The sequence below is a fragment of the Engystomops pustulosus genome, chromosome 1 (assembly GCF_040894005.1).
Source record: "Engystomops pustulosus chromosome 1, aEngPut4.maternal, whole genome shotgun sequence".
Taxonomy (NCBI): domain Eukaryota; kingdom Metazoa; phylum Chordata; class Amphibia; order Anura; family Leptodactylidae; genus Engystomops; species Engystomops pustulosus.
The window spans coordinates 164,394,744-164,412,437 of NC_092411.1; the positions used below are offsets into that span (position 1 = coordinate 164,394,744).

At 44.1% G+C, this 17,694-nt stretch overlaps 1 protein-coding gene across 1 annotated transcript in view; it reads right to left on the reverse strand.

The window, feature by feature from the left end:
* The window catches only part of LOC140121604 (phospholipid-transporting ATPase IK-like), a 671,195-nt gene extending 654,295 nt beyond the window's left edge, over positions 1-16,900 (reverse strand). Inside the window, exons 1-2 of the mRNA XM_072141425.1 lie at positions 16,892-16,900; positions 16,415-16,490 (exon numbers count right to left, since the gene is read on the reverse strand). Of these exons, the coding sequence (XP_071997526.1) occupies positions 16,415-16,490; positions 16,892-16,900 (85 nt within the window). The remainder of the gene's footprint in view (positions 1-16,414; positions 16,491-16,891) is intronic.
* Between the last annotated feature and the right edge of the window lie 794 nt (positions 16,901-17,694).

A 17,694-nucleotide genomic window follows, 5' to 3' on the forward strand; every position in this document is an offset into this window, starting at 1 on the left:
TACACAAAATTTCCTGCAGAGCCGGAATTCAGGAAGGCTGAAACTGGAAACTGGGTACCAGTTCCAGAGCTGAGTAGCACAGGGATATTCAGATGTGGAGAAGCTTTGTTCTCACCTAGAGATGCTCCTCCCAGAAACCCTGGGTGCATGCATTTTCCCGTACACTGAGGACAGAGAAAACAAGTCCCTGCAGATGGGGGGTCTTTATATGAGTTTGTTCTAGGCGCTGCTCCTCCAGATGCTCTGAGAACCGGATGTCAATCTGAGTGGCCAGGGAGATAAGGTCACTCAGAGAAGATGGCAGGTCCCATACAGATAGCGCGTCTTTGATTCTACCAGACAGTCCATTCTTAAAAGTATCGGTCAAGGCTGCTTCATTCCAAGAAAGCTTGGAAGCCAGAGTAGTCGCCAACAGACAAGTCCCCTTTATGCAAATTCAACAGGGCGGTCTCAGCAGAAGATGACTGGGCTGGTCCCTTAAAGATGGGACAGAATTTTGTGAGGTCATTCCTGGTCCAGAGGGGGGTAGCCCATTCCCAAGGCCACCTTAGACCTCTCTGAGGTGAACTGCATAGGTATCAGCTCAATGTGAAGTGAGCACTGGGTAATGAAGCCCCTGTATGACTCTGATGTACATCCCTAGTGTCTCCATCATATTTGGATGGCAAAGACAAACGCAGTCTGGGTTCAGTAGAAGGCAGTGAAGGTGCTGTAACAAAAGAGTAAGAGGATGCTGCTGCTGGGTGACCAGTAATGGCGGTGAGCTGGGAAAGAAGCTGGTCCTGCACGTCAATCTGATGGGACTGCTGAGCCACGATGGTGGTGAGGTCAGCCAGTTTGGGTAAGTGGAACCTTGGCAGGATCCAAGCCGGATCTTACTGCCAGTATTCGGGGGTAGTGGACCCACCCGCGTACGATGAAGTAAGCCGTCACCTGGGAGCAGAGTCTAAGCAGCACAAGGTTTCCACCAGACCACCCGCCACAAAGCGTTTGGGCTTGTTGCAGCGTTGTACCACAAGGCGCGAGTTTGTCTGCGGTGGTGTCCAGGGCGAGCTACTAAATCGTAAGGCAAAATCGTGGTCGGGGACAGGCAGGAGGATGAGACAGGCAGCACAGGATCAACGTCAGAGGCAAAGCAGAAGGTCAGGGCAGGCAGCAGAGAAGTGAGATCAGGAATCAGGACAAGGCACTTTGGTGTCATAGGCAAATGAGGCATTGGTGCCAAAATCCAAGTTATTTGCCCTGCGTGTATTACAACCCCTTGCCACCATATCTTTTTTTACTGTGTATGTATCAGAACTCGCAAATTGTTCTGATAAGGTTTCAGGCTTCTTGCTGGAAAACCACACCCAGTGCTGCCTGTGATTAACAGCTCAATTTCTGATCCTGGGAAAGCTTGGTGTGTCTTTGCACTCGTTTTTCTGCAGTTGAGGTTTGAGTGATGGACAGCTGAGCCAGTCAGTGCTGGAGGTAGTGTCCATTACTGACTTATATTCTGCCCAATCCCTTAATTGGGCACTGGTAATTTCAGTCTTCTGTGTATCTAGTGCTCTTGCCATTACTTTTCTTGCTATTCTGTGTATTGACTTCTGCTTTGCCTACCAAACATTCTATTGCTATCTAATTCTGTACCTTGCCGCAATCTTGGTTTTGACCCAGTTTGTTTGACTCCGCTTGTATGTCTGTATCTGTTGTTTGTCCCTCAGTATCGTTTATCTCCTAGTGTTACCCCACCTCCCTGTCTCAGTCTTGTGTCGGTTTCTGTATACCAGTGTGAACACTGGTCTATACCTGTTTTCCGGTTACCTGTCCGCTCCACCATCCAGCAGCTGCCAGACGAAGTAAGTCTTCCCTGTCATCTTGTAGGGTAGCTCAGGTACTGTGAGTTAGGTTCCTGATATGTGAGTTTGCCCTTACCAGAGCGGTTTATCTGCTTTAGGAAGGGCCTTAGCCCACAGGGACGTGGCAGGGTGAGTTCGCCACCACTTACCTGGTATGAAAGCTAGCGCCAAGCCTGGTTGTGGTTGCGCGGTTACTGGACAGGTACTGACAGTATGTTTCCGATTTTTACTCCCCATCTCCCAAATATCACAACTTATATCTTGTTCTATTCACAGGACAAATTGGGCTTACTTGTGCACCATTGTAAATCCTACCAAATGTGGTGGGGTGCATTCACCATCACATTTAGAGGTTATCCAGAGGTAGAGAAACATGGCTGCTTTGTTTAACCCCTTAAGGACGCAGACATTTTGTAGCTTAAGACTCAGCCCTATTTTTTGGATTCTGACTTGCGTCGCTGTATATGGTTATAACTTTTGAACACTGTTACTTATCTAAACAGTGCTGAGATTGTTTTTTTCTCCCCAAATGTTGTACTTCATTTTTGTGGTAAATTTTGGCTGATAAGTTTTGCGTTTATTTCCAAAAGAAAAGAAAAAATGATGAATTTTTTGAAAAATTCAAAATCATTGCGTTTTCAGGCCGATAGATTTACCACCTAAATAACTTGCTGCATTTCCCATATGTCTACTTTATATTTTCATAATTTTTGAAATGTCTGGATAATTTATTTTGATGTCACGCGGCTTACAAATCCAATATCACTTTTCTAGATTTTCAGATTTAGCATCAAAAACCCCTATATAATAAACCCATTTTCAAATCTGTACCTCTCAAACTATCAGAAACAGCTTTTAGGAAGATTGTTAACCCCTTCAAATCTTCATAGTAATTGAATCAAAATGGAGGTGAAATTTAGAATGGTCAAATTGTGTCGGTTATATGTTCATTTAGTCCTAAAATTACAGATTTCCAAAACATAAAAAGAAAAAAACCCACCATACAATTTGTTCTACAATTTCTCCCCAGTACAGAGAACCCCAAAATGTGGCCATGACTTGTTTTATGGGCGGACAGCGAGGCACAGAAGGGAAGGAGCACCCCGCAACTGCCAGGATTTTTGTTTCCTCATTGGCTCCTTTTGTAGGCTATAAAATTTTTGATTTTTCGTTATTGGGGCCATGTGATGGCATTTTTTTTGCAGGATGAGATGCTTTTTCCAGTGTTACCATTTTGGGGTTGGTACCCCTTATTGTTGAAAATTTCGAAACTTTATTTTTGAGGGCAGGTGTAGCAAAGCATCAATTCTGTACTTTTTTTTTTTTTTTTGGTGTTCACCGTATAGCCTATTATCTTTATTCTATGGGTCAGTACGATTACGGGGATACTATACATGAATATTTTTTCTTACGTTTTACTAAATTCGTCAATTAAAACCTAATGTGGGAAAAAGCTATCATTTTTGCATTGCTGTCTTCCAAGTGGCATAACATTGTTACTTTTTTGGCTACGGAGCTGGTTGATGGCTTGTTTTTTGTGGGATATGTTTTACTTTGCACCAGTATTATTTTGGAGTACATATGTTTTTTGATCACTTTTTATAGCATTTTTTGTGGGATTGAATAGGTAAAAATCATAATTTTTGGAGGGTTTATAACAGGTTTTTTTTTACGGCAATCATCATAAGGGTTTGAATAATGATTTAATTTTATTCTACGGGTTGTTACGGATGCGGTGATACTATATGTGTGGGGTTTGTTTTATGATTTAGACTTTTTTTTTGCGTTATAGGTCTCTTTATATGTTTTGGGGCTTATGGCCAATTTAATTGATTTATTAGTTTAGTTTTTATTGAATAACCTTTTGTTATTGAATAACCTTTTTTTTTTTACTTTTTGACTATTTCCACCATCATCTGATTGCTTGTTTATGATAATATACTTATGTATTGCAGGATATTAGCATTGTCAGCATATGTACATGCATAGGTTGACACTGTGCCTGTAAGATGACGTCACTGAGGCCATCTTACAGGCAATTCTTACATGCAACTCTGGGGTCCAGATCGGTGTTACACTGGTGTGCCGCGGGTGTTACACTGGGGTGCCGGCTATTAGTTATAACCGGCACCCCGTGTGTCCCGCTGCTGGTTTTGCTCAGATCTTGAGCTGAACCAGCATCGGCTCTGCGTCCGATATATATCGGACGGTGGGCGCTAAGCGGTATTGCAACTTAGCCATTCACTTCTATACAGCTGAGCTGCAATACCAGCACAAACCACGGTCAGACATGTCACTGTTTTTGAAGTAAGCTTACCTTCAACAAAGGCACTTAAAAGGTTAACACTTGCAGGTATTAGTTTCTGGTGTCGGCTGTATAATACAGCAGACTTCCATTCTGTAAGGGGATTGCTTCGTTTGTGAGCCATCTCTCTACAGCTATGGCCTATAAGTGGATGTGCCATTAAGTGGTTAACATGTTTTATTCTATGCTCCAAATGACACATTGGGGGTCATTTACTAAGGGCCCGATTCGCGTTTTCCCGACGTGTTACCTGAATATTTCCGATTTACGCTGATTCTCCCTCAATTGCCCCGGGATTTTGGCGCACGCGATCGGATTGTGGCGCATCGGCGCAGGCATGCACGCGATGGAAATTGGGGGGCGTGGCCGAACGAAAACCTGACGGATTCGGAGAAACCGTCACTAACCTTCACTTACCTTCACTAGGAATAGGCCGGTGAGCTTGAGTGCGTTCCGATGCTCTTCAGCGCAGCAGCTCCACCTGGTGGACGTCGGAGGAACTGCCTTAATGAATCCCGGCCGGACCCGAATCCACCGCCGAGAATGCGCCGCTGGATCGCGAATGGACCGGGTAAGTAAATCTGCCCCATTCTCTTTATTCTTTGGGTCAGTACGATCACAGGGATATCACATTTATATAGGTTTTATTAGGCTTTAGTAGATTTTAACATATTTCACATTTTGGTGTTCAGACCTATGTAAGGTGTTATTCTGTTGCAGTATGTGCTGGTGTTTTATCAATTTGTGACCTATATAACTGTTGCATCATTTTTTATTCAAATATTTATGGATGGAAAAATGGGAAAAAGTGGCGATTCAGACATTTAGGCGCTATTTTCTGTTGCGGTGTTCACGGCTGGGCATAATCTTTTTTATATTTTGATAGAGTGGGCATTTTGGGACACGGCAATATTTATGATTTTTATTGTTTATTCATTTTTAGATTTGATCTAGGGAAAGGGGGTGATTTAAACTTTTACTTTTTCTACATTTTTAAAATATTTTTTTTACCATTTCTGACCCTCCAGGGTACTTTAACCCTGCAGGGTTTCACTGCTAATATTATGCAATGCCATGTTTCCACAAAAATAACACAGGTGGGCTTATTTACTAAGGGTTCGCGGATCGCACTTTCGTTTGATTTTAGAAATTTTCAGGATTTACACCGCTGTGACAGGTATTTAACTGGGGATTGTGTCACACGCGATCGGATTGAGTCACTTTGTCTTATTTTCAGGGGATATCTTTAGTTTGATGCACAAGAATTAAAATTTATTGTTGGATAAAAAAAATCAACATTTCTAAATATACTGTATGTCATGGGGGTTCCTGTGACCCATGTTTAAGGTCGCAGGCGCACCCGTATGCCTCCCTGTGCCTTCTCATGCCAGCAGCAGCTTCCGTTACCTAGCCGCGCTCCAGCAACGGTCTCCTTGCTACAGTGCGCACGTTCCCGCCTCCTAGGTTGAAATTTAAAGGGCCAGTGCACTGCTAATTGGCACTGGCAACCTGACAACCTATAAATGGTCAGCCTATTCCTGTGACCCCTTCCAGTGCCTCGAGCCTTGTCTTCTGTGTTGCCTGCGATTATTGTGATTTCCCGTTGTGACCTCGATTCCTGTTCCTGACTCCTATTCTTTGCCGCCTGCCATGACCTCCTGCTTGCCTCATGATTCTGTACTACACCTAGGCCACCATTACAGACAAGGTCGTGCCTGTGGAGCGACCTGGTGGTACCACGCCGCAGCAAGTCCAACCCGCTTGCGGCAAGCTTTGGTAAAAACTAGATTCTGCTCCCAGGTGTTGGCTTATGTCATCATCCGTGTTGGTAAAGTGGGTCCACCAACCCTGTCCCATGACTGGCTTATTTTCAGGAAAACAAGGTACTACTGTATTGACTGTATTGCAGTATATAAAAGTGTTACTGCTGATCTCTAATAGACTGCCATCTGCTGTCTATTAGCCATCATTACATATGGCAAGCCTACAAGTTTCAATGAGACCATTATACAGCCGACACCTGCTCTTTCCATACCTTCCCACTGGTGTGTGAAGGGGCTTATCCAACACAAGATCTCTGGGGGTGCTGAGGTAGGGGCCGCAAACTAGTATGAGACCCCTGCCCTATAGACACTACTATTTAGAAGTTTCTGTCCCTGTGGTGTGTTATGATAAAGCCAGTGAAGACTCCTCACACCATCAATGTCAATAGGAAATGACTCTACGGCCCACAAACACAGGGAGGACTAAAACCTACACTATATTTTGCAGTTCATGTACTTGGCCTGGGCATAGCAGCATCATGCATCAGCAGTGTGAATGAGACAATAAAATGTAATGTGGCTTTAACTTGGCTGAGACAAAAGTGGCTAGTTATGGCCCCACTACATGGCTGTGTGCATGAGGCCAAAGACTAAATTCATAAATATAAATATACATGTAAAAGATATACCAAACAAAGATAATCCAGAGAAGCACAAGATAAACTGAATGGTCTGAACCATTAGTATCCACAATTCCATTAAATCCCGCAGAATCATTTGCAGAGTCTGAAAATCCAGACAGTAGTTTTCATGTGCAAGCTTACTTTCTTGACTTTGCATTTTCAGGACATGCAACTGAACATGTGCTGTGACCCATGTAGACCTGTATGTTTAATCTCTGTCCACAAGGGATGAGCCCCATTGTTTAACAATAGAACAAGAAGACAATATTTAGCAGATGTTAATTCATTTGTAATTGTACTACTATATAAATTGTTTTCTGTTATTCAAGAAAGAGTTAACATTAGAGATGAGCGAGCACTAAAATGCTCGGGTGCTGGTTATTCGAGACAAAGTTTTCCTGATGCTCGAGTGCTCGTCTCGAATAACGAGCCCCATTGAAGTCAATGGGAGACTCGAGCATTTTTCAAGGGGACCAAGGCTCTGCACAGGGAAGCTTGGCCAAACACCTGGAAACCTCAGAAAAGGATAGAAACACCACGGAAATGGACAGGAAACAGCAGGGGCAGCATGCATGGATGCCTCTGAGGCTGCTTAATCGTACCATTATGCCAAAATTATGGGCAACAGCATGGGCATGACAGAGTGACCAAATGAGGCTAGACAGCATCTAAGACATGCAATAATTGACCCTGACACTATAGGGGACGGCAAGCAGAGGCAGCGGCAGCAGCGGCAGGCTAGAGAGTGTCATGGCGACATACCCTAAATGGACTCAGTCTTTAAACCAATGTGTGGCAGAGAGGAACCAAAGGAGGTGAGCAAGAAGAGCTGAAATGATTTCCTATGTGAACAAAAGGTTGACGGTATATTTAGTTGATAACACAGCATGGTGGCGACATAGTGACCAAGTTCCATAACGTATCTGTTGAAACACCCGAAAAATGAGCCTGACACAGCTCTTTTGATAAGGGGACGACATGTGGAGGCAGCCATGGAGACGACTTCCATGATTAAGAGCGACAGTATGGGGCATCCATATTGCGGTGCTATGATTGCAACTTCAGGTCTCCAGCATGGCGGCGGCAGATGGGCCGAGTTCCACTATGTATTTGGTGAAACACCTGAAAATTCTGCCTGACACAGCTCGATTGATAAGGGGATGATGTGCTGCATATCCTCTCGTGCTCCAGTGTCTGGGGTATAGAGAGTTGAAAGTTGCGCATGGAGACATTGGTGGACGCTGTGGAGGATCGTGGAGGCAAAATGGACAGGAAACAGCAGAGGCAGCATGCATGGATGCCTCTGAGGCTGCCTAATCTTGCGATAGAGCTGGCGGTCCGGTGCCAGGCGAGCTTTCACCTGTCCAAGCCCCTGTCTCTCGGCTCCTCCCCACCCAAAATGGGCCTGGGGGCCAGAAGCGTTTACTTTGAAAAAAATTATAATTTTCAAAGCAGGCCGGGTCGTTTGAATATTTTACCTAGGAATAATGGAATAGCATAGTGGTTCTATTTTTAATAGTTTTTTCGGAAATGGTTCCATGATTAAGAGCGACAGTATGGGGCATCCATATTGCGCTGCTATGATTCCAACTTCAGGTCTCCAGCATGGCGGCGACAGATGGGCTGAGTTCCACTATGTATCTGGTGTAACACCTGAAAAATCTGCCTGACACAGCTCGTTTGATAAGGGGACGATTTATGGAGGCAGTGAACTAGTAGTAGATTAAAGGTGCTGCAGTTAAAACTATGTTAGTTAGGCGGGTGAGGGGAATGTAAACAGATGCGCAAGAAGCGCTGAAATAATATCGGTAAATGATAAAAGTTTGCCAGTATATTTTGTGGATAACACAGCAGGGTGGCAACAAAGTTAACAAGTTTGATGTAAAAGCCATGAAAACAACCCAAAACTCTGCCTGACACAGCTCGTTTGCTAAGGGGACGATGTATGGAGACAGCTATATGGACGACTTTTGGAGGCAGCTATGGCGATGACGTGTGGAGGTAGCAATGGAGACAACGTGTGGAGGCAGCTAAAAAGACGACGTGTGGAAGGCTTCTAAGGAGACAATTTAATTTGGATAGTGCCTGTATGTGGCAGTCCAAAAAAGTTTTCAAACCAGAGTAGCAGGTAGGTGATCCTCCAGAAAAATTAAATAGATTGAGTGCCTGTATGTGGCAGTCCAAAAAAGTTTTCAAACCAGAGGAGCAAGTAGGAGTGCATACATTATTCAGGTTGAGCTCCTTTCACCTGGTGGAGAATGGAAATTCTGAGAAATCCAGGCTTTATTCATCTTGATAAGCGTCTGGCTGTCAGCGCTGTCAGTCGACAGGCGTGTACGCTTATCGGTGATGATGCCCCCAGCTGCACTGAAAACCCGCTCGGACAACACGCTAGCGGCAGGGCAGGCAAGAACCTCCAAGGCGTACAGCGCCAGTTCATGCCACATGTCCAGCTTTGAAACCCAGTAGTTGTAGGGAGCTGTGTGATCATTTAGGATGATGGTATGGTCAGCTACGTACTCCCTCGCCATCTTTCTGTAAAGATCAGCCCTACTCTGCCGAGACTGGGGACAGGTGACAGTGTCTTGCTGGGGTGACATAAAACTGGCAAAGGCCTTGTGAAGCGTACCCCTGCCAGTGCTGGACAAGCTGCCTGCTCGCCTACTCTCCCTCGCTACTTGTCCCGCAGAAGTACGCCCTGTGCCGCTAGCGCTGTCAGAAGGGAAATACTGTTTCAGCTTGTGCACCAGGGCCTGCTGGTATTCATGCATTCTCACACTCCTTTCCAGGGATGAGAGTGGAAAGATTTTGCTTGTACCGTGAGTCCAGGAGAGTGAATACCCAGTAATCGGTGCTGGAATAAATTCTTTGAAAGCGAGGGTCACGGGATAGGCAGCCTAGCATGAAATCTGCCATATGCGCCAGAGTACCAACACGCAAGAATTCACTCCCCTCACTGGCCTGACTCTCCATTTCCTCCTCCTCCAACTCCTCCAACTCCTCCTCTTCTGCCCATACACGCTGAACAGTGAAGGACTGAACAATGCTCCCCTCTTCTGTCTCGCCAACATTCTCCTTCTCTTCCTCCTCATCCTCCTCCACCTCCTCCGATATGCGCTGTGAAACAGACCTGAGGATGTTTTGGCTATCAACAAGGGAATCTTCTTCCCCCGTCTCTTGTGACTAGCGCAAAGCTTCCGACTTCATGCTGACCAGAGAGTTTCAACAGGCCAAGCAGCAGGATGGTGAGGCTGATGATGGTGGCATCACCACTGACCATCTGTGTTGACGCCTCAAAGTTACTCAGCACCTGACAGATATCAGACATCCACGTCCACTCCTTATTGTAGACTTGAGGAAGCTGACTGACCTGACTACCAGTTCTGGTGGAAGTTGACATCTGGCAGTCTACAATCGCTCTGCGCTGCTGGTAAACTCTGGATAACATGGTTAATGTTGAATTCCACCTCGTGGGCACGTCGCACAACAGTCGGTGAGCGGGCAGTTGGAGGCGGCGCTGCGCTGCCCTGAGAGTGGCAGCATCTGTGCTGGACTTCCTGATATTCGCACAGATGCGGCACACCTTCGTGAGCAAATCAGACAGATTGGGGTATGTCTTGAGGAAACGCTGAACTATGAGATTTAACACATGGGCCAGGCATGGCACATGTGTCAGTCTGCCGAGTTGCAGAGCCGCCACCAGGTTAAGGCCGTTGTCACACACAACCATGCCTGGCTTCAGGTTCAGCGGTGCCAGCCACAGATCAGTCTGCGCCGTGATGCCCTGCAAGAGCTCTTGGGCGGTGTGCCTTTTATCGCCTAGGCTCAGCAGTTTGAGCACCGCCTGCTGTCGCATAGCGATGGGGCTGCTGCTGTGCCTAGAGCTAGCGACTGATGGCGCCATGCCCACGGATGGTAATTCGGAGGAGGAGGTGGAGGAGGGGTGGGAGGAGGAGGAGGCATAGTAGGCCTGAGAGACCTGGACTGAGGTAGGCCCCGCAATCCTCGACGTCAGCAGTATATGACCAGCCCCCAGGTCAGACTCGGTCCCAGCCTCCACCAAGTTAACCCAATGTGCCGTCAGCGATATATAGTGGCCCTGCCTGTCAGCACTCATCCACGTGTCCGTGGTCAGGTGGACCTTGTCAGAAACGGCGTTGGTCAGGGCACGGATGACATACCTCCCAACATTTGTGAAAAGGAAAGAGGGACAAAATCCCCCTAAGCCACACCCCCAATCACTCCCTGGCCACGCCCCAAATTTTAGCCATATTAAAATAATAAAAATCATCTCAATAAAAAAAAAAATAATAATTATCCTCATTGGGATTTGAACCCAGAACAGCGCCTCAACCCACTGAGCTATAGTGATTAACCTCAGTGATTATAGTGATTAACCTCAGTGATTAACAAGGTAGAGAATTTTGGTAACTAAGAACTATGACTATATACTGCCTTGGTATATAGGGAGGGATCTTCTCAGATTATTGTAATTATTGAGACTATTATTATTATTATTATTATTGAGATGATTATTATTATTTTTACCATTATTAATAATCATCTCCATAATAATAAAAATAATAACATTTATAATAATAATAATAATAATAGTCTGAATAATTACAATAATAATCTCTGAGAAGATCCCTCTCTATATATCAGTGCATTAGTCTGTGTCACAGTGTAAATGGCAGATAACATGTCTTAGTTACCAGAAATCCTCAGCTCTGTATCACTGGGCTTATAGCTCAGTTAGTTAAGCTCCTGTCTGCAGTGCAGAGGGTCCCAGGTTCGAATCTCAGCCTGGCCAAAACTTTATGTAATTTAATTAAATAAAGAGCTTGTGTCTGGGGAAGCCCTGGAGACCATATATGGGCAGATGCTGATCTGACCTGATGACGTGGTCCCTGCTCTCTCAGCTAAGCCCGACACTTCTCTAAAAAGGATTCCCTGCCCGATGTCTGCTCTGGGGAACCCTAGGAGATGCAGTGACCATATATGGACAGATGCTGATCTGACCTGATGACGTGGTCCCTGCTCTCTCCGCTAAGCCCGACACTTCTCTGAAAAGGATTCCCTCCCGATGTCTGTAGAAGCCATTCTGTACTGTGAGTTCAGACTTTCAAAGTATTTACTATGCGGACACAGCGCCGGGACCTGGGGGGAAAATCCATGACAATCTCATAGCTGCCCGTGACGCGGGGCAGAGGTACAAAAAACGGGAAAATCCCGTCAAAATCGGGACGGTTGGGAGCTATGCGGATGATGTTGTCTGACACGTGCTTGTGCAGGGCTGGGACGGCGCATCGGGAAAAGTAGTGACGGCTGGGGACAGAATACCGAGGGGCGGCCGCCGCCATGAGGTTTCGAAAGGCCTTGGTCTCTACCAGCCTATAGGTCCACATCTCCAGGCTAAGCAGTTTGGAGATGTGGACGTTGAGGGCTTGGGTGTGTTGGTGGGTTGCACTATACTTCCTTTTGCGCTCCAGCGTCTGGGGTATGGAGAGCTGAACGCTGGTGGATGCTGTGGAGGATCATGGAGGCGAAGATGGGGTTTTCGCATGGGAGGTGTTTGGGCCGGGGTCCTGGGCAGGGGGCTGACTAGCAGATGACACAGGGGAAGGAGCAGTGGTGTGCCCGGCCGGAGGTGAACGGGCTTGGTGCCATTGAGTGGGGTGTTTAGCATTCATATGCCTGCGCATACTGGTGGTAGTTAAGCTAGTAGTGGTGGAACCCCTGCTGATCCTGGTTTTGCACACCACAGTCCGTCGGTCATCCGGTGTTTCTTTAAAGAACCTCCAGACTTCTGAAAATCTAGCCCTCGCCACGGGAGCTCGACTACGTGAAACATTTGGCGCTACTGCACCAGCTCTGGCCCTGCCTCTCCGTCTGGCCCCACTCTGCAGTAGTTGGACGCCCACGTCCACGCCCTCGTCCTCTACCCCTAGCCCTCGGGTTAAACATTTTCAAAATTAAAGTGTAAACTGTAAACTTATTTATTTATTTTAAACAAAACGATGCTATCCTATTGCTATGGCTAGTTTCTAACCTACACTGACAGCACACAACTGGATTTTGTGCTGTGCCTGATGACTTATGACCTGAGTTATAAAAATAAATAAACGTAAAAAAAAATAAATGAGAAGACTGTGCCTAATTCAAATCAAACCCCTAATAAATTGTCCCACTTAGGTGTTTGAGATGGATATTTGTGTCACTAAGAGCTAAACACAACGGTCGCAAGTCTCCCTGCAAATTCCTCACAATATGGTACTAGTGCCAGCAAGCCCAGCCACAAGCAAAAAAAATATATAACGTTATTGTAGCCCTAAGAAGGGCTGTTGGGTTCTTGTAGAATCACTCCTGCCTAACACTATTCTAATAGAACACCTTAACGCTTTCCCTGACCAGCAGCAGCTCTCTCCCTAGCGGCATCCAGACAGAGAATGATCCGAGCAGCGCGGGCAGGGGCTAGTCTATTCCAGGGTCATCTGATCAGGCCAGCCAACCACTGCTATCGACGTGTAAGGGTACCACGTCATGCTGGGTGGAGTGCAGAGTCTCCTGGCTTGTGATTGGCTCTGTTTCTGGCCGCCAAAAATCACAACGGCGGGAGATGCCATTTTCTCGAGCTGGCGAAATACTCGTCTGAGCAACGAGCAGTTTCGAGTATGCTAATGCTCGAACTAACATCAAGCTCGGACGAGTATGTTCGCTCATCTCTAGTTAACATTTATTATGGAAATAACATAGTTTCATATTATTAAAAAATGCAGAATTGAATCTGTGTGGTGTTCTGCGGTTTGTCTGTCTGTGTGTTTGTACCTTTTCTTCATTTTCTCCTCCTGCTGGCAGCAAACCTTTGTCTCTGTCCACTATTGTTTCAACAGACAAACTAGGTCAGCAGTCACCACTCAGCATTACCTGATCTTACCTGTGTTTCTGTAAAACCTGAGCAGAGGGAGAGCTGGGGTTATATAGCCTGTACCTGATTACTGCCAGGTGATGCACAGCTGAAGCCATGCGATTTATGTTTGTATTCCTTACTTTGGTTACTTGTGTATATATTATAAAGTGGTCTCGCCATGATGCACAATCTCTTGGAGTATAACAGCAACAGTTGCAGCTTAATGCTGGTAGAACTATATTGTACTCACAGTAGATGGCACTGTCCTGTTTTGTAACTGTGTACTATTAAAGCGCGCGTCAGGAATGGGTTAAGATAAATGTCCCCCACTGTATCATGTCTCATTTCCAACATTTTGATTTCCAATTTCTTAAAGGAAATTTACCATTTGTTTTTATTCATTTGAACCAAACATACCCTGAGAATGCTGTAGCAACAGTGATACAGAAACATATCTTGTTTAATCCCAGAAATTATTAGTTTTGCTCAAAAAACAACTATAAAATTAAGGACATTGGGAAAGCTGGGTGCAGGGTGGCTGCCGCACATAAACACATAACTTTCACAGACACAGGAGCTGCCATCACTATTGAGACAGAACTAATCAATCTTGGCTGGATGACTCATACACAACAGCTGGGTGATGATGCAGTGATTGATTTCTTCTGCCTGTCAGGGACAACACAGTGAATACAGTGTTCTCGGCTTATGCTGGGTAGTACAAGGCTTGAGCAGTGCATTATTAAGGTAAGAAGAGAGCGCCGGGCAGTCACAGGAGAAGCAGAGCCTCATTATCACAATTTTATAATAGTTTTTTCAGCATAACCGCTCAATTCAAGGATTAAACAAGATATGTTTCTGCATCACTGTAGCTACAGCATTCTTAAGGTATGTTTGGTTCTAAATGTATAAAAGCAAATAGTAGATTTCCTTTTTGTTTAATTTAATTTTTTTAATCTAATTTTGCTCCCTACATTAGAGCATCTGATACTTTTAACCCCTCAACGCCAGGTCCCTTTTTCATTTTTGCATTTTCATTCTTTACTCCCCACCTTCAAAAATCTATAACTTTTTAATTTTTCCATGTAAAGAGCTGTAAAAGGGCTTGTTTTCTATGTAACAAATTTCACTTCATAGTGACGGTAATAATTATGTTGTGTACTGGGAAGTGGGGAAAAAATTCCAAATGTAGTGAAAATGGTGAGAAAATGCATTTGCATAATTTTCTTGTGGGCTTGTATTTTATGGTTTTCACGGTGCGTCCCAAATGACCTGTCTACTTTATTCTTTGGGTCAGTGCTATCACAGGGATACCAAATTTGTACAGGTTTTATGTTTTCATACATTTATAAAAACTAAGACCTCCTGTACAAAAATAAAATTCTTCATTTTGCCATTGTGATGGATTCCATATTTCTCTCCCTTCACCATCTTGTTCGCTTTAATCCATTTCAGCAGTTTCTGCTTTTACTGTTTTAGCTTTCACAATACTAAACTCAAGGGGGAATATGTAGCCTTAAGATAACCACGTCATGTCGCAAGAACATCTTGGGGCTTATTTACTAAGGGTCGCAGATCACACTTTCGTCGGACTGTTGAGCGTTTTCGGTATTTGCGCAGCTTTGACGGGTATTTAACATGGGTCTGCGCTGGGATTGTGTTGCACGCAATCGGATTTTGGTGCAGCTGCACTGGCCTTCATGCGACAGAAAATGGGGGGCGTGCCCTTAGATACACCGGGAAGAAGAAGGTGAACTCCAGTGAATTTTTAATATTTTTCTAAATAGCAGCAAAGTGGCATTTTCAACTTTGGGTGCTATTTTCTGTTATGGGGTTAAAGGCCGGGAATAACAATTTTTCATTTTTTACGAATAACCGTTTATTTCACGTCAACAATGGGAACAACCATATTTATATTTTGATTGATCTGACATTTTGGGACTCAGAGATACCTAACATGTCTATGATTAACTGTTTATTTATATTTATATCAGTTCTAGGAAAAGGGAGGTGATTTGGATTTTTAGGTTTTTTAAATTTTTGTAATTTTTTTAACTATTTTCCAGACCCCCTAGGCTACTTTAACCATAGGTTGTCTGATTGATCCTACCCTATACTGCCTTTCTACAGTATGGCATTATATGGGGATTTAACACATCATTTATGCACATTGTAATGAATGAGTTAAAAACGAGACGCACTCCGGTCTACATATGACCTGAGGCTGTCATAGCAAACAATCACCCCCTCTCAATTACCTCACCAGGGGCGGCGATCGAATCTAAGATGGAGGTGCCCCCATGCATCGCCATGATTTAAATTCCTCAGTCAGCTTTGCTGGAGGTGTTTACATGGTTAACACCTGTGATTGGTGCAAGCACTGATCGCGGGAGTTACTGATGGGTTTTGGCTGCAATATGGTGCAAATGCCCTGCTTGTATGGAGAGCCCGTGAGCCCTCTCCTTACACCCTCAGTCGACATGTAACCTACTATTGTGACACTTGTCAGGAAGGGGTTAAATACTTTGCAACAGGGACTTAGTGAGGCAATACTAGATGGGGCAGATCATTTGAAGGAAAAGTCAAAGCAAACCTAGGGGCGTTTGGGGGGCAGTGGGCTGGCGCGGGACGTTCTTGTCTCCACGTCTGCACACTCACTGCAGCCGGTGAATTTTCATATGTGAAACTAGTCGTGTTTATTTCTATGCCAGGAGGTTCCTAGTGTAAAGATAAACACTGCACAAGACCCCGCCGGATACATCAAGAGGCCTGAGCCTCTTGATGTATCCAGCTGCACCAGAGCAGCGACAGGGCTATCATACGTGTGTTATAAACAACCGCCAGATAACCTTTTCTTCTTTTTGGCTTACTTTGTTCATAAATCAGTCAAATATATAAATTAATCATGTTACCTGACTGATCATCATTTGCTTTCATTTCCCTTTTCTTGGTTTTGGCGTTGTACCATAAGTCATGTAGCAAGTGATTCTAAAATAAAAAAAAATAGTACAATACATCAAATAATAAGTATATAAATTATAAAATAATAAAGAAAACATGTAGCATGAGAATACATATTAAATACACAGAAGTTTACGTTGATACTGAATTTCACAAAACTGCATTTTAAGTATTAAATTATAGCACAATAAAGAAAACTTATTAATAAAGTATAAATATATACATCAGTCAAGGCTCATAGTGAAGGGGAAATACTAACAAAATAATCATACTAAATAGACATGATCAACTTTCAATACAAGACTAACCTACTCCTACTCCTTACTCCTCATAGGAAGAAATGCTGTGTACAAGGACAAAGCAGGTCATAGAGAGAGTGCAAGGATAGTACTCTTGTGGCTGGTGGAGTGTGTATTTTGGGAGGTCACCATTGCCATAGTCCTAGATGCTCTGCCATTTCCTAATAGCATGTGCAACTACATTCTACTGGGGTACTCCTTACCCTCAATGTGCAAAATATAGTGCATAAACTTTAAGTTTCTAATTGCTCCTGGAAATACAGTATAATGGAGTTCCACTTATCATCACTTAGTACAAAGTGCATATCACTGTTGCATTTTATACTACATGGTGGTATGCTGTATGCATTTTTTTTTTTTGAACAAATTTTTTATTGAGTTTTACAATTAAAATTACAATCAACAAAATATGGTTCCCAATCAGGAGCCACATCCTGTAACAGTAAAGGGAAAGGAGGGGATGGATATCTGATGGTACAGGTATATTGGAAAGGATGTACAACTCGGTATGTTAAACAAAAAAAAAACTAATTATAACATATATATTACATATATATAAAAGCTTGTAGTCACCACTAATAAATGTACTCATTCAAATATATAAGCAAGATAGAGATATATCCACTGTCACAATCTGTATATATATTTAACTATTAACACCGCCAGGCATTTACGTATTTGCCGATTCTAGCCCCATGAATGCAAGCCACTTATTCCATCTTTGGGTATAAGCTCTAGATGACCCTGACCTCTTAGATATGAGATGTTCTAATGTGCAATTATACTGTATTTCCCTTATTATTGCAGTTATAGCTGGGACTTCCTTAGTTTTCCATGCTCTAGCTATGCTAATTCTAGCTGTAGTGAGAATTTGGAACACTATTGCTCTCTCATGTTTTCTCAGTGTTTCTAACCCTAATGAAAGCAGGGCC